The 18,310-nt window shown below is 40.0% G+C and overlaps 1 protein-coding gene across 1 annotated transcript in view; it reads right to left on the bottom strand.

Annotated features, from left to right (window-relative positions):
• Nucleotides 1–18,310, bottom strand: part of Csmd1 (CUB and Sushi multiple domains 1) — a 1,422,978-nt gene that overhangs the window by 1,133,603 nt on the left and 271,065 nt on the right. Inside the window, exon 2 of the mRNA XM_005366231.2 lies at nucleotides 12,373–12,589. Within this exon, the coding sequence (XP_005366288.1) occupies nucleotides 12,373–12,589 (217 nt within the window). The remainder of the gene's footprint in view (nucleotides 1–12,372; nucleotides 12,590–18,310) is intronic.

The following is an 18,310-nucleotide window of genomic DNA, read 5'->3' as shown; positions in this document are numbered from 1 at the left end:
CTTTTTGATGTGTTTAATCCCTGAGAGGAAGAAAATATCCCACAAGTTGTTCTCTGACCTCAACATGTACCATAGCATTTACTGTATATAATCACACGAGTAAAAACAATAAATACATTATGAGAGTAAGTTAATTTTTTTAAAATTAATATAAGCTTATGTAGAGAACACTTTGGACATTTTTTACAATTAGTAATATATTTATTGTGTGGTAATGTGAATATATATATATATATGTATATGTATGTAAAAAGAAAAAGAATTCCTGTCTATCTTCTGTTACATTGAGGATGAAAAGCAATAAGGACAAATTCGTTTACAACGTTTGAGTTTGTTCATTTTTTGGTTATTATGTTTGATTGACTTTTAAATGGCAATTTGTTTTAACTTTCTATATTAGTAATACATGCTTTCTAAAGAAATGTTAAAACTACCTTTATCTTAATTTTCTTTTGCCTGATAAGTTCCTTCAAGATTACTTCCATCTTTCAAAAATATTTATTCATTAGTTTTTAATTGTGGAAATCATAGGTACTGTAATTCTAATTAAATTTTTAAGGAGCTTTGGAGCATCTTCCTGAAGCCTCTGTAAATTCAGATCAGGCTGCTACTCAACCGTTTCATTTGGATCAACATTTTTTATTCTGGATAATCAGTTTTTTCTTTATTCTCTCTCTCTCTTTTCTCTCTCTCTCTCTCTCTCTCTCTCTCTCTCTCTCTCTCTCTCTCCATACGGAGTGTGTTATTCTACAATGTGGGTATATTTCCCTTGAGCATTAGTGGAAAAGCAGAAGTGTGAGGCCCCTTGCATTTCCTCAGCGGAACCCTGGCTTTGCTTCAACTCGGGAGTGCACATTTCTACATTTCTGCAACTGTCCATGTATGTTCTTCCTGCCGGATCGTCTCTCACACTCAGCACCAACCTCTCTTCTCCCCGGCTGAAAGACTTTGGATGTTTCAAGAGTTTCAAAGCCAGAAGCACTGCCTGGGAAGGAGTTAAAATTCTCGGCTGGATTTCAGACGAGCATTATTGTAGCTGAACTACAAGATAGGCAATGTGGCTTTGTTTCAAAGCTGAAGGTAAATAGTATCACTCTCTTTCTACACTCTTAATTCATCCTAAGGGTTCCCAAATACACTCCCAACTTCACGGCACAGAGGAAATATTGCAGGATCACGTATCTTGCCTTACCTTAATGCATGGCTTATTATACACAAAAGACATGGAGGGGAATAGACGTGGCAGGCTAGAATAAATTCCTCACAAAAGGAGACACAATAACAAATCCATATTTTTTTTTGTAGCAGAGACTTTACTGACTGCACTAATACCAAGATAAAATTAAAATAATAAAATCCTGTTTCAAAAAGGATTTGCCTATTCACCCCTCTGTCCAGCCATTCTTTCCCAATTGGGACAAGAGTCAAATACTAAATGAGAAAATCCTTATTTGAATCGTTCTGTTCTTTCATTCTGGATTGAGTTCATATGAAATAAAACAAAATTTCCCTACACATTGACTGAAGATATAGAATGAGAGAACAACTATATACCTACGTTACTCATTTTAGAAACAATTTTATATTTTAATGCTCGTTGAAAACATTGTCATAAGGACAAGGCTATAAACATGTGCAAAATGAATTCAATTCAGTGAATACATCAGGGTTTATGGATGCTTATCCTCAGAACCTATGTGAACTTCTGAGTGAACATTTTATTGCCATGAGACTATTAATCCAGTCCTTGGCTCACAAAGTGGGATGGGGTTCATGGGAAAAGTCCCCCACAGGGTCATGTGTTTGAACACCTGGTCCCCAGCTGGTGGCGCTGTTCAGGAAGGTTATTTGACCTTCGCGAGAGAGAACCTTGCAGAAGGAGGTACATCCCCGGGGTAGGCTTGGAGAATTTATAGACAGCCCACTTCCTTCTCTCACTCCATTTCCTGTGTCTGGAGAGAGGTGATCAGAGTGCCTCCTGCACCTGCTGCCAAGCCAACTCCACCACTGCAAGGGAAAGCAGGAATAATTTTTCTTCCTTAAGTCACTGCTGCTCATGGTGTATTTCCACAGCAGCAGAAAGTGGCTACTACACATAGTGACTACCGGAGATGAGGAAGCATGGCATGGGACCCAGAGGGACAGCCTCTTCCTCATGGAAGCGACAGTCAGAGGAGTGACTCACAGCTCTTACATGCAGCTGCCTTCCCCACTGCTGCCTCGATGCAATCTGCCCCACCTTCCAGAGCACAGACATACTATGTTACTTACATGAAGGGTCTGGAACTACCACTTTCCTGATAAAATAGTATCCCTCCTATTTTGAATGACCAAGAGGCTCTTGGGAATCCATGTCATAATAATAAAAACATTCCCATCATTTGATACACAATAATTAATTGAAGGAACATAATTGTTTTTAATTAAATACCCTCCTAAGAAAGTGAAGTCAATATCATTTATTACTACACATTATTACACAATTGCTTGTGTGCAGACTCAGTAGAATTTGAACATAAACACACAGAGCTAACTGCCTAAACTGTATGGAGGAAGAAAAAGCTAAAAGAATAGTCACACACCCCACTTCAACAGCAAGAGACAGAAAAAAATAAACACAAATAAAAATATGGAGGTAAGAAAAGAAGTGAATGAAAGATAAAATGTACAATTGGAAAAATACCAAAGCCAATGTCTGTTACTTAACAATAAAGAAAACTTAGAAACTATTGCCTAGAAAGAAAAATGCAGGAAATGTCAGTCTGAATCTTTCAAAAGAGATGAGTATCAGCACTGGTACAAAAAAAAAAAATGGTCTCAGAATTGTTCCTAAAACTCCCCAAGTACCAACACAGACTCAATAGGCCTCCAAGAGGACCTAAAATAATGTCAAAATGATGCTGTGGCAACATCCTTGCAAATGGATGCTAAGTGGATGGGTGTCTTGCAAAATATTATTTTCCAAAATTGACACAAAAAGAAACTGAAAGTCATAAAGGCCCTAAGTCAAGCAATTACACTAAATTTACTTTCTCATAGTTCCCAAAATGCAACTCCAGACAGAGGCCTTTGTCTGTTGAATTTTACTAATGGTAGACACAAGAATTCTTCATAAACTACAACACATGGCATCTAACTACACCTTAAAAAGTAAGACCTCTGACCAAATAAACAATCTATAGAATAAAGTTAATATTAGGAAAAAGGAAGAAAACATATAGATTTAAAATGATACATAAAGAGCTTTTGACAGCATTAATCATTTGCTCTCAGTGAAATTTCCAGCACCACATTTATTTGGTGCTCTCAAATAAGTAAAGGATATCATGGAATTTCTAAGGAAATATATGTCAAATTCCAGTACAAAAAAGAGGAGAGATTCATCAGTAGGAAGTGACTATAAAATAATTAATGAGGAGAGGATCAACAGCAAGAAGGGTGGGAAGAGGTCTCATGGCCAGGGAATCATAGACAAAGCAAGCAGATATAGTCAGGAAATTTTCAACAAGAGTCCAGGGAAGTCAAACCCAGAGCTTCAGCGTTGCTAAGTCAGGTTCTGTTATGGAGCGATCATTTAATGCTAACCAGAGAGCAGAAAGTCCCGAGGGACTCTGCATGTCAAAGCTGTCACTCAGAGAGCTGCCAGCTAGAGTCTGAGAATCTTTCTGATGAGCTCCTGCCACTGTCACTGGTGTTCAGCCTGATCTGCGGGACACAGGAGCAGGAAGAACAACTCCTCAGTGCTTTGTGTCAGCACTGAGTCCTCTCTGGGGACACTGAGAGATGGACAGGGAAACCATGGCTGCCTTATCTGGCTGGGGAAAGGACCAGTGGTATATTGAAGGTGATGAAATCATAGTTCAAGGTATGATCTTCACTCTTCCCCATGGTGATTGTAGCAAGGGGAGATGCTCAACTTTACCTTCTCTGTGTAGCAGAACACATGGCAATATGATCATGCAGTGTCATGGCAAAAGCACCAAGGAGGCAATACAGAGAAGGAAAAAAGAATGCCTCTGTGTGAATACTGTGACTATGTTCAAAATCACTCCCAGCTACCTTGCAAAGAACTGCTTGCTAGAATTAATTGAATTTATAAAGGTCACAGGATACACAGTTAACATAAATACTTAAATTATAGAGCACTTGAAATTATGAACCACATATGAAAATAACCGGGAAATTGGACTTTGATATTATTAAAATAATTCAGTCAAATAACTGGTATTCTGAATATTTGGAAATTATTCAGAAACCCAAAATTGAAGAGAAGATAAAAATACTTTGCTGCAAATAATACCTGGCCAATAGTGTAGAGAAAGATTTAACACTGTTACCTATCATGGCTGTGTAAATTAAAACCACAGGAAAAGAACACTCCACTCTGAAGTGTCTAAAATTCTGGAGACTGGGCATAGCATACATTCAATGACTAAGTATTTTGGCTTCCTCACTACAAGTGGGATGAAGAATGGTACGAGCCCTTGGCAATCAGGCCAGTTACTGCTTCAAGGACCAACATGATCTTTCTGTCCTATATATCTCATGATTAGCTATGAATCGTCGCCAAGGATGACTGAAACAGTGTAGGTTTGTGTGAAATGATAACACATTACATGCACATTGGAAAGATTATAATGAAACCCAATGTGCTGAACAATTAATATGTGTTAATAAGAAGTAGCCAGTATAAGCCCTGAATACAAATGAGACCATAGGAATGCCATTTTTGGTGGATGAAACCAAGTAGAAAAAATTAAATCAAGTGTTCATTAAGCATAAAACAAATGTGACCTAGCCCTATGAGGATAAAAAAAGCAAAGCCAACGCCAAGTGAAGACTGCCAGCGGAAGAAGTAAAGGGATGAATGTGTAATTTCAGCTTTTATTTGCATAGCTGACCATGCATTCATTTTTGCTTCATTTTTTCTTTTTATTTCTCCTCTCCTCTCTTCTCCTCTCCTCTCCTCTCTTCTCCTCTCATCTTCTCTTCTTTTTTCTCCTCTTAGCTCCTCCCCTTTTCTTCCCTCCTTTCCCCTCTGCTTTTCCTCCCTTCCTCTCTTCCCCACTTCTTTCTTTCCTTTCACTCTTCCTCCCTTCCTTCCATCTTCTCTCCATTCCGTTCTTTGATAGGATGTTACCATATAGCTCAGACTGGTTCCAAACTCTACTTTTCCTGCCTGGGCCTCCATAATGATGGATTACAAGGATGTCCTACTATGTTTGACATGTGAAATGATTTATAATAATTCTAAACCATACTATTCAATCTGTAAAGATCAGTAATGCATCCATTGCATTGAAAGAAAATAAAGAAAAACAGGTAGGCTCTATGGTATATAAGGAGATTCTGTGAGTGAGAGAAGTATCAGGGTGATGGTGTTAATGTTTCATGGTTGTATTAAAAAATTTGTAACATATACTTTTCAATTTTTTACTAATTATAATTTTAAAATGTAAAGATTAATTTGCCAACTAAATTTCGAAATGAAATCAAGAAGTCATTTCATGTGTTTTCAGAATTGTTAACAGTTTTATCAGGAACCTGTAGGAAGCATTGTTGTGGTCAGAGAAGAGTCCATGGGCTGAAGTTAAGATTCAGGAAGCCTAAACCTTTAGGAGGTTGCATTAAAGAATTTTATGAAGTCACTGATGTCTATAATTCCACTCTCTTCTTACTATTCATCTCTTTTTTTTCGTTTTACCCTCTGAGTCACCCTTTCATACCAAACATGTACTAGAGGAAGTCATATAATTGCATATACATGTATTATAAATGTTTATGTATATATATTGTATTATATATATACATTATATGTATTAATACATACATATATCTCACTGACTTGTAAAGGAATTACAGATGTTGGCTACATAATGTATGGAGTTACATGCTAGTCAAACACGGTTGTATATCTGTGTTCTCTATAGTCTTTGGAGTTGGAGATTTGGAGTGAAAAAAAGGTTATTAATAAAATATATAAAAAAGCTTCTTTGCATCAGCGCAATGGTGAAGAAAGGTCAACAGGAACAAACTAAGGGCACAGAGCCAAGGAAGTCAAGCACCTAGACATGGCAAAGGAGAGAAGGCAGGCAGGGTTAGAACTGAGGAAATTCACTCAAGGGAGGCCCTTCGTCTCACCCAGGTGCACTCTTCAGACCAGTGCAGCCTTAGAGAAATCCTGAAGGTCTCATTGGCTCAACTCTATTACCCTAGACAAGGGCACGTTTCTGAGAGCATGTTATTCTTTCAGATGCTCTGAATTAAGCCAGGAGAGACATAGCTAGAGGGAAACTGAGCTAGGCATCTTCTTCCCTTGTTATTTTAGTATATTCAAATACAGAGTGTAGCATATCTCTGTATAAAGGGAAGGACAGGTGTGTTTTCATGGGAAAAACAGAATTGTTTCATATTTTAAATTTAAAAATGTATGACTTAAGAGTGGACAAATAATAATCTTTTTATACAGCATGTATTTCTTTAAAACTATTTTCTGAGCCTGGCAGTGGTGGTGCACGCCTTTAATCCCAGCACTCGGGAGGCAGAGGCAGGCAGATCTCTGTGAGTTCGAGGCCAGCCTGGTCTACAAGAGCTAGTTCCAGGACAGGAACCAAAAGTTAAGGAGAAACCCTGTCTCAAAAATTCAAAAAAAAAAAAAACGAAACAAAAACCTATTTTTTAATCATTCAATGAAAATTGAAAATTCCCCATGCTCACAGTATTCTCAGCCTCAGCTACATGGGAAAAGGTAGAAATTTATTTTGTCAATCAATGTTCAAAATGAGGGGATGCAAAAGATGAATCTTAGAAAATAAAATCAATCATTCAACTAGAAATATGGTCATCCACATAAAACTCCTTCAAAATCCAGGAAATCCATTTATGGCTCTTATAGCTTATTAATATGGATAGTTTCCCAGTAAGCTATTTTAACAAACTATTTTTACAGATCCCCTACCTTGAAGAATAAAAGTCAATTAATGCCATTCTGACTTTTTGACACTTTCTCTTCCTTTTTCCCAGAAACTAAAGACTAAAAATATGATAATTTTACTGCCTTTTGAAAGGGAATTTAAAAGCACTTCTTGAAGAACTTTCATTATGCCCGAAGCTGTGGACAGCCTGTTGTGAAATATTACTTTATCTAGGCAAATATGTGTTATTTCTGTTTATGCTGCATTTGTTTCATTATGTAAAGATGTGTTGTTATTCCACCTTGCTGCCTTAAGCCACCTGATTGGTCTAATAAAATGCTGAATGACCAATAGCTAGGCAGTAGAGGGATGGACAGTGGTTGTGGGCAGAGAGAATAAGTAGGTAGAGCAGAAGAAAGGAGAAAACAATGGAGAAAGAGAGGCGGACTTCCCCAGGCCAGCCACTCAGCTTCCAGACTGACAGACACAGAGCAAGCAGTGACAGTCCTGTCATTCACACCTGTCACTCAATATTTTTGACAATTTACGGCAGGTAATTCTGTGCCCTGGGAGGATGGCCCTATACACTGTGCTGCTGATTTTTTCCTGCCAGATTCCAGTAAACTCCTCCACCAAACTATGATGACCAGAACTGTGTTAGACTTTACCATATACCTTGTGGGGCATGTGTAGAAAAGGAAATAAAGAGGGAAAAATGAAGGGAGCAGAGAAAGAAAGCATGGGAAGAGAAGGAGGGATGCACCTGGGCTGCATAATGAGATACTACTTCAAGAAAAAAAATGAATACACAAATATATATATATATATATATATATATATAAAATTCAACTTGCTATATCTTAAAATTACTGGGTGGAAAGATGGAAAAAATATTATAAATATAAATGTCTAAGCCAGAATTTCATACATCTTTGGCACAGTTGTCTTTGTCCTATCCCAAGCAGTCGGATAAGCCATCATTCCCAGATTCATGCGATTCTGGGGACTGCACAGAAGAATCATATACCACTAGGGAACACTCTGCCAACTGAGTTTCATTCCCAGCTCCGAGCAATGATTAGGTGACTGTGAGCTGCAGGCTGGGGGGCTTGGAGTTGAGAGATAGCTTGGCTGTCAGGAGCTCTGCAGCTGTTACCTCCAGGGGTTCCCAGGCCTGTCATTCTGGGCTGCTTCACCCTGTAATCTCCTGACATGCAGATCATCCCCTTCAGTTCCTGACCTTGTGGTTGGCCAAGAGTGACAGGTGTCAGGGTCTACATCTGGGGTTAGACTGAGGCCAGCATCTTCCAGCAGCATCCACAACAGCTCAAATCAAGGCTACCCAAGCGTTAATCAAGGCATCAGCCACCAGTCCTGCTAAAAATAGTGTGATACTTTGATTTTTATCTGACTGTTGGTTTACAGATTGCTCCCTCAAGACCTCGTAATGACAATGGGGCATGAAGGCAGAAGTTCCGCCAAGCTGTATCACTAAGCTAATGTCCTCATTGTGTAGTTGAACGCTTTCCAGGCCCTTGAAGCTCCACCTTCTCATGCTATCATCTGTACAGTCAGAACTAGCAGGATTCTCAGTGATTAATGTACTCGGCCATGCCATCCCAGGTTTGAATAATTAGAAACACTGTAATGTTTTAACAATGTGAATTCAAGATTTTCTAATCCTAATGTTCCAACACTCATTTTCCTCTCTCATTATTATAATCATTGCAGAAAAATCAGGGTTAATCTTCCATGAGGTAGAGAGGGCAGAGGAGTTTAAATACTGTGACTGTTTCCCTTGGTCTCATAAAACAATGACTACTTCATTCTCTCCTATTTTGTAGTCCAGTTTTTCTTCAGAGCTTCTGATGGATGTCTATCCAACTCCTAATATTTGTTATAGTTTAAAACTGGCAAGGAGAAACACAGCACCAGTGTTATCATTTAAAAACTGTGTGTGAGAGACACTGTGTGACAAAGCTCACATGAAAGGTCTCATTAGGGGATGGGAATGGGGAAAGGGCCGAGTGGAAAGGCACAAAGGCCTGCCTGCTTCTTTGGAAGAGTGTCAAGAAAGAGGAACTTGCTAGCTAGAAGAGCTAGCAGTTAAAGAGGGCTTAGCACATGCGCACAAAGACTACTCAGGAACAATTCATGGACACAGAGTACATAGTGATGTAGCAGTCTAGGACCCTGGGCTGGCCAGGTATCTGCTGAATGCTGACAACATTTGTGCACAGGGAATGCTCTTATTGGTTATAGCTCAGGACCCTGGTGGTGCAGGGTAGTATAATGTCTGGAATGCTAGCAAGCACATTCATAGGGAGTGGCTGTGGTTGGTGACATAGGTCCATAATGTTAGGCCAGCAGCATGCCTGAATGCTAACAATATTACTATGAAATTATGTTTGAAAATCAACAACAAACTTCAATTGTTTTCAGATTTGGGACAAATCAATACTTCTTCAAAGTCAGAGAGCCCATTCTAGGTGCCAATTCCCATGAGCGCCAGTGTCCGGGCCCACAAAAAAAAAAAAAAAAGGCCACTCACTTCACTTTGCTTTACTTCAACAGAGACCCAAATGAGTTCCCCTAACCAAACACTGGATCAGAATCACCCTACAAGGATTTCCAAGCCATTTACAGACTGACACCACTCAGCACAGGAAAAAGTCTTCCAAGGTCATCTGGCTGGACTGAGGGATTTTGTGTTGCCCTTGGAAAGGGAGAAAACTGTGCTAAGCCCACAAACCTGTGGAGGTCAGAGGTCAGTTTGTGGGAATCTGTTCTTGCCTTCTACCATGAGGGTTCCAGAGACTGAACTCAGGCCACCAGGTTTAGCAGCAAGCATCTTTACTCACAGAGGCATCCTGGTGGCCCTAACACTTTAAAGAGATTTTGTGATACTTTTTAGATGTAGTAAAATATGTATTCTTGAGTTTTATTCCAATTACAGGGCAAACGATAACTCTAAGCTGAAAACCCTGCATTTTCTACATTGGAGAAAAAAATATATACCTAAAGTTTATCCAGACAAATGTCCGTGTTATAAACAAATGAAAGAAGCTTCCTTTGTTCTTTAGAACAAAGTGTTCTAAATGGTTTTAGTTAGTGCATATTTGGAGCAAATGCAAATGGTCTTTGTACAGGTTTAAGTGTTAGTGGCTAATTTTCTTTGAGACATAAACACGTGGTACAAAGGAGAAAGAGTAGTATTGGTTCCAGGTACCCCCACCCCCTCAACTAATAATAATTTGGTACTCTTTGTAACCATCTTGCCCATCAACTGACTGAATAATGAAAGAGAAGCCCTCTCTCCCTTGTTTTCTCTGAGATGCTCATGGTCCCATTCCATATGGGTAACAGGCATGTGGATAACAATAAACAGCACCAGAGGACGATGGCCTTTAATGTATTGGCCAGTTTATGTTTTGATACCTAGAAGAATCTTCAGAGGGGCTGCACAAAGGCCTCTAGGTGTGGAATGGAAGGAAGAAATACGCCATGAAGTCTTAAGACCGAAGCAACATGTAGCCTTCAGAACATGCTCAGGTGCAAGTATGACCTCTGGGCAGCTCTGACTCCAGTGCAACATTAAGACGCTGAGTCATTGCAGGGCATAGTCTCCTTCTTTCCCTCACCCCGAACCCCACTGAAAATGCCCCTGAGAGGAAGGACTATGGCAACATTGCATGTGACCTCATCGATAATTACGCAGGTCCCGAGCTTAGACATCTAATTGTGTACCACTTCATGGAGTCTCATTGTAAAATGCAAGAAGCCTAATTAATTAAATATCAGTATTCCCATTATCAATCCTGTGACAACAGTGAGTAGAGCAAGAAAACTATTCTAGACTTTATTAACATAAAATGATATCAATATCACTGCAAGAACCTAAGAGGATAACAAATTGTTGAAAACTGTGAAACATGTATCAATAAAATTAACACATGGAACAGATTTCAAATATGTAAAGGAAATATAGAAAGCTATTAAGAGAACAAAAATAGAAATATATCTGAGTAATATTGAATAAGCATTTTAATGGAAATAGAAGGAAATAATTTTCTCACAGCCCTGTGCGCTGATATTTCAATGAATGTCAGCCTCCAATTCCTCTTCTCCTAAGTGACCCTGCTATCAAGCTCTATCTCTGCTCTTCCAACACACTAACAGTGCGACACGTGCAGCTTATAGACAAGTGAGCAGCTAGTACTGAAGAGTGAAGAATGGACATCAGGACATTTCACATCCAGTGAATTAGGGCTGTGCACGCAGATACTGTGCCCACACTCCCAGTGTCAGGACCATGCATTCTAAGGAAGAGAAAGAAAGTTCACCTAACCCATTAAAAAATGAGTACAGTCACTGTAGTGTCTATGACAAAATTTTAAAAAAATGTTTTTAAAGGCAGAGAACTGATATCTCCAATTGCTCATAAAAAGTAGAAGACATACCATGCCTGAAAACAGCATACAAAGTATATTCAAAAGTAATTGTGCTAAACACGTTAAATGTAAAATATAAATCTCTCTACTGGCTACACAGAAAATTTTCAATGAGAGCTGCTTGGATTCCACAAAGATATGGATAAGTTGTCTAAGGTGGATAGGTGTCTCTGCTGGCTGTGATATCAATACTATCTCATTTACATCAGCAGCCTCAATCTCCCTGCTTACTGTCAGTCATGTTATAAAACCCCAGGTAGTGAACACAGTCCAATTACTGGAGAACATGAAACCAGGAGGATAACGGATTTGTTGGTCTTAAGTATGTATATTACTCTGTTGGCAGGGGCTGGAAGCATAGCTTGGAAGCAGAGTCCTTACGTAGTATATAAGAGATCCTGGGTTTGACCACAGCACAGCAATAAAAAGTATGCGATAGATATTTCCTAAGCAAAGTTAGGAGCAATCTGACTGTTTTCCATAGGGATATCATCTTTCCTTTGCCAAATGAAAATTGATTGTATGCTATTTTTTGACTAATGGAAAATATAATATAAAAATCATACCAGTAAATATGTTTCCTTGTGGTAGAGATCACACATGAAAAATAAACAATGTAATAAATAAAAATGAGGATTGTCTCAACCAAGATTTCCCAGAATTCAGTCCTGCTGAGAGTCCTCAATGAGCCTGCCCTCCCCGAGTGGAGAGGCAGCTTTCTTCCTGCCTCAGTTTAGCCTTGCATTTCCTCTTTCGGATTTCTCTTTTCATTCTACATTACCGTGACAATATTGCTGAGCAGATCATGAGCAATTTGAAAACTGTATTCCATAACAAGTTTACCCGCTAGGAATACATGCTCACCATGTGACACAGACATAGTCTTCGGTATTTCCTTATAGTAGATTGTATTTTTGGTAAATAAGCATAAACATAATTATAAATATCTTTCAGACTATAGTAACCAATCATGGCCATCTCTATGATAGAAAAACTTAGCACTTTACCTCACTTTCAAGTTTCCTTGTTGGGGCTGCCCATCATACACCGATAAGATGTCGAAATCCTCCTCGAGGGCGAAGGTGTGGAAGGACAGCTGTATCCTGTTGCGCTCCCCGGTGATAATGATCCAGGTGCAGTTGGCATAGTTAGGATAACCATGAGGAAAGCCGGGGCTCTCAATGGTGCCATTGGGTCCCTGGACCAGGCCACCACAGTTCTGACCTGTGTAGGTAGGAAAAAGAAGTAGTGTGTTAGCATGTTATTAATCATGAATCTATAATTGTAAGAATATCCCTGTCATTCTCACAAAACTTGAATGATATATTATGGTGCTTTCTAGATGAATATTAAACACTAATTTTTATCACAGGTCAAGGATAACATAAGAATAACAGAAGATGAAATGGAAGAGAATTATAGAACCACATTTGGGAACTCACACCAGATATTCAGCTTCAATTTTGGACTACAGAGGAACACATTTTCTACCAATGATCTGCAGAGAATGCTGAAATCCCTTTATCCATCAAAGGGATTAGATGGACAAAGACTTTGAGTACAGATAAAACCAACATTCTTAATGTTACTGTAATGCACTTGGGTTCCAAACAGCTAAATGACTTTGGTATGTGGTAGCAGGGTTAGGAAGCGCCATGGTTAACCTTGCCAGAATGGACATGAGCCTGCTAACACACTGTTAACCAAAGTGTGTTAAAGAGAAGGATGCAAGACTGTAGAATTTATATGCTTGAAAATAGAGGGCATGAACCAAGCTTGTTTAGGATGAAAATAGTGGCAAAGCACAGGAATAAGCACCAGGATATTCCCCACCAATAGTATACTCCTTTTAGAGGTGGACATCCTGCATGGAGGGAAGAACATACCTTATCCGAGTGGTAGAGTTACTAAAGAACATCTTTGGAAATGTAGCGGTGCAGAGAACACCCATACCTCCCCAGGTAGATCAGACACCATCCTATGTTTCATAAATCCTGCTTTCAATATCCCTCCCAGGGAAGACAGAGATAACAATGTCATTCAAGAGAGATTTGATGATGAGAAAATGTTTGGTGTCATGCACTTCCCCCTAAACAAGACTAGGAAGAGGGGTAAGAGCAGGAGAGGCACTGAAGGACTGTTTGCCCTTTGCCTCTGTTTCCCAGTAGTGTTTGTGTGGGTTTGTACATGTTGCTGTTTCTACCTCAGGGACTCTCTTGATATGTTCATATTCCTGACCTAGTTCCATGCACCAATCCTAACTTCAATGAACTGCAGTCAGGCTTTCTTTGAGGACCCAGCTGCTAGAAAGATCTTGCCTGGAAGATTAGTAGCAGCTTCCTGTGCAGCCCTCTGATCCCCTTTCTCATTAGACACCCAGAAGTCCCTTTCTTTCCATTCCCAAGCTAATATCTTTCCCTGCTGCTCTGGTCATTTCTTCCTCATCTTGGCTCAGAGATCTCCTGTTGAGATCTCCTTCCACGTCTCCCCCTACATCGCTGCTTCACCTTGACATGCCTTCAGTGAAAACTTCCCTAGTCCTCAGATGATTGTAGTTTTTCCTCTGCCCATTTACCTTGAAAAATTCACCCAATTAAAAAACCTAAAAGTCAGATGAATCAGTGGAAAGGGGTGGCCACCAGTGTGTGGCAAGGCCAACTTCTCTCTCTGGTCCTCTGATCTGGGTCCCAATGTAGAAGGATATAAAATACTCCTTTTTAATTAATTTCAGCATCTAGTTGGTTTGGAGACAGCCATGGGGATGATTTCTAGATTCTTTGCAGCCTTTGCTTCCATCTCAATTGGGCCATTTCCCAACAACACGTTGTGCATCCTTAAATGTTTCCACACTAGGACTGTGGGGGAAGTTTCCAAGGAACCTGGGTTGCTCTGATTACTCCATGTTGTGTAAGTATTTGAATACAAGTATTATCCCAGCTTTCTTTGTTGTACTGCAAACAGTGAATTATTTCCAACTACATTGTAGACTTACAAATCACCATAGTAGGTCTCAGTGAGCTCAAATCTTTCATGGTAATACTATCAAATGATTGTAGGAGTTTGCTCAATCTTAAAAAATGAGATTTAATGAAAGGGATTTATGAGTTTAAAACCAAAGAACTAATAAGAAGCCCATTTTCCACTAAATTTAAATCTAACAATAAAACTGTAACAAGTGGATATTAAAACTGTGGGGATTTGAAAGGGCTTTAAAGGAAACAGCTTTTCTGGTTTATCTGGCAATTCTTACTTCATGGTAAATCAGAAAAAGTGAAGACTTGATTATAAATTGGAGAAAAGAAAAAAAAGAAATTTAACAGAAAATGTCAGCAGGAACATAGTCACTGTTAGACACCCATCATGTTGCACCAAGTTACCAGACATAAAGATTTCCTGGGAAAGAACATTCAGTCTGCCTTCAGGGCACCAATTAGTATGGTGCATTTTGCAGGGTGAGCTGTGTTTGATCAGTAGACAGACCTTTCCACGGGCTCTGTCAGAAACTTCAAGACAACTCAAGAGTTCTCAACAGAGAGACGATCATCCCTGCTGTACTTTGTAATCAACTGAGAGGTTTTCAAAGTCCCCATTCATTCCAAAAATGGACTGTAGTTTAGTGGTGCAAGCTAAGACTATTCAGGGCGATCTTGGGAAAGAAACCTGGAGACCACGTACTCTGCACTATTATGTATGATTGGAATATTGCAGTCATTAAAATGGGATTTGATTGATCTCAGTTAAGACAAGGTGCCAGCATAACAGCAGGAAAAAATCTCAGCACCCTCCCCATTATAAATTCTAGACCTAAAATAAAGTCAATGCTTTGCACTGGCAACAGGATGGACTTGTCAGAGCTGGTAAGAAGATGGGATTGTCAACTAGATGTCCAACTGGGAAAAATGAACAATGACTCCAGTCCCACAAGATATACAAGCTCAATCCCAGATGAATTGGGGGCCTACACATCAAGTAATAATGTTTCCAAAAGGCAGCAATGTAAAAATAAATCTCCATAACTCTATGCATTGTATAATATGAAGTACAAAAACTAACCATCATAAAAATGACTGGAAAAGATATCCAGAAAAGGAAGATATTTGCAGTCCATATTTGTAAAAGTTGCTATATGAAGAAAATGGAACACATTCACAGGTTAGTAGGAATGGGGCAATGGTATAGACACACAAGCCATCTCTAGATCATGCTTCCTAAGGACAGAGACAGTGTGATCTGCCTCATGCTCCTTCCTTCATACCATTCCCGACATGGTAGAATGTATCTCTACAAACAATGAGACAAAATAAGCCCTCCCTCCCTCTTTCCCTTCTTCTATATGTTGCTCTTATACAGCCCTCCTTGCTCCCTTACACACATTGCTCCTGTAGCCATCCCCTTCCCACATGGTTTCAATCAGTTATCTTCTATTGGGAAAGAAAGAAACACAGAAAATTGGTGCTGAGGACAGGGAACTTCTTGATATAACACTGAGAATGTGTGCTATAGGGCTTGGGTGCTGGTTTAGGGATTAATGTAGAAACATTTGGAGCTCTAGATTAGAGAAATCCTCAATTACAGAAAAAGAGAGCTCAGCCGCCATTGAAGTGCTAGTTCATAACGCCACAGTGCAGATAGAGTAGAAGACAGGCTTATATTGTTTCTAGGCATGGGGCATATGAGGGTTAGGGGAAGAGGGGTTCTGCCAGGAACTGGCTTAGAGGCCATTTGTGTTCTGTTTTATTAGACAATCTGGCTGTATTCTGCATGTTCTCAGAAACAGACTGAATTATAAAGTAGCATAATAATTCATGTTACAAAAATTATTTCAAGGTATTGCAGCACTCAGGTTGTTGAATGGTTACCGCTCTCTGCTCTTGGTCAAGTTTCAAATAAGACAGAGCAGTGAGTGGAACAGAAAAGTCTGAGAACCTGTTCAATTTGGTGGAAAGGGGTATGAGTGAGTCTAAAGCTGAAGTTCAAGAGGGTGCAGAAAAAGTGCCTGTCATGAAACCAACGGGGAAGCTCAGACTTCACATGAAGACGATTGGAAGAGTGCTTTGAGGAACCGTCATGGGTTCAGTTAGTAAAAATGCCAGTCTGTTTTGAAGGAGAGTCTGGACTGAGATTATCACTAAAATGGTTCCCCTCTCAAAACAGCCATTGATGGAAGCAGTTCTCTAGATTCAGAGACCATAGGTCTCCACAGGCCCCCCACAGGCCTCCACAGGCTGCCACAGGCCCCCACAGGCCCTCATAAGCCCCCACAAGCTTCCCTCAGGTCCCCACATGCCTCCATAGGCTGTCAAAGCCCTCACAGGCCCCTGTACGCCATTAAAGCTGTGGTACAGGTGGGGCAGGATACTTCTTGAGTATGATACTAGGCACACAAAATGAATGAATGATAGGGTCATGGAGGCTTGAATGAGGGCTCCAGAAAGCTCCAGAGGCTGAGCTGTGAATGGCAGAGTTGGATTCCTTGCAAAATACTGAGAAGGTATTATATGAAGTAGCAAAGATGACTCATAAGTCAGGAATAAAATTTACTTATTGTCCCAATACCAAAGGTAATGAGTGCTGTCACATGACTATGGGACTGTCCTTCCCAGCATCCTGGTGCCCAAACCACAGGAGGGAGATCAATTTGTTTCTGAAGAATTGTCATCCTGTGATGCCTGCTGAGCCAGTGATGCGGTAAGTGAGGCTGTGATGCCCCTGCATCAGGACAGTGTCTGAGGCTCCTTCCTGGGCTTTGGGGTCCGAGAAGAGTAATCCAGATCTGCGAAGTCAGGAGCCCGCAGTCAGAACTGAAATCTGCACTGGGTACCCTATTTGACCATGTATAGATGGCTTCCATGCTAGAAAGTAGAGAAACCCTTCTGGCGGGAGATAAAATGCAGTGGGTCCTGGAACAACTCCCTGTATTGAAAGCCATCAGCAGACTAAAGAGAGCTGTGGCACCATCATGCTGAGATGCCCAGGCCTCTGCTTGGAATGCAGTGGCATTTGGTCTGTTCCTCTCTGGAACGCTTGTCTCTCTCTGCTTTTCAGAGTGTAATAATGCACACCTTTCTCTCTCCAGCATTAGGAATTTGCAGTAGTGACTCATCTATAATGTATTCTGGCTCATTTTAGCTTTGGTTGAATAAAGGAAGTCCACAGGCATGAAGGCTCCCTTGGGTGCCAGGTGTAGCTCTGCTACCTCATTTCTTTGTCTGGTTCCCAATCTTACAGAGGGGAAAGGTGAAAACAGTGTTTCAGTATTCCTAAGTCAGAACCTGGAAGTTCTGTCTGATTTAATTATCTCATAAACTTTGAAGTCGGAAACAGGGCAGCCTTTGATTTGTGAATTATATTCACTTTTATTTGGATAATGTTTTACGATAAGAAGATCTGCTATGTAAAGCCCCCTTTGAGAGTAGATATCTGACCAATAAGTATCCGCTAATATAGAATTTGGTTGAGCAATTGCAGAAAGACATAGTTCACAATGGTTAGCATTTAAAAAGCAGCAGGAAATGTCACCCCATGTTGAATGTTACTACACGTGTGAAAAGGTATGGACAGAGCCATCAAGAACAACCGGGACATAACAGACTAGGTAGACATGTGACTGATTGAACCTGGAGTTCATATGAATGAAGCACAATGAGGCGCAGAACTGAAGGAGGTGGCCGGTAATAATCACCAACAAGTGTTCGTGTTTGAGACACGCCTGGGTTATCATACAGGGTATATTTCAACTGGCAGTTCAAGAGGAAGGGAGAACACAAACATCTATTACTCTCAAAGCTATTCCATTCATTGTAGACACCCATTCTGTAAAACTTTTAATGTATATATTTCACATCCTATATAAACTGAAATGCACATGGGAACTTGTTCATTTTCTTTCAATCACACATTGACCTCCAGAGTGTGTGTGTGTGTGTGTGTGTGTGTGTGTGTGTG

Source organism: Microtus ochrogaster, unplaced genomic scaffold (assembly GCF_000317375.1).
Source record: "Microtus ochrogaster isolate Prairie Vole_2 unplaced genomic scaffold, MicOch1.0 UNK7, whole genome shotgun sequence".
In the NCBI taxonomy this organism is placed as follows: Eukaryota; Metazoa; Chordata; class Mammalia; order Rodentia; family Cricetidae; genus Microtus; species Microtus ochrogaster.
This window is presented reverse-complemented; position numbering and strand designations above follow the sequence as displayed.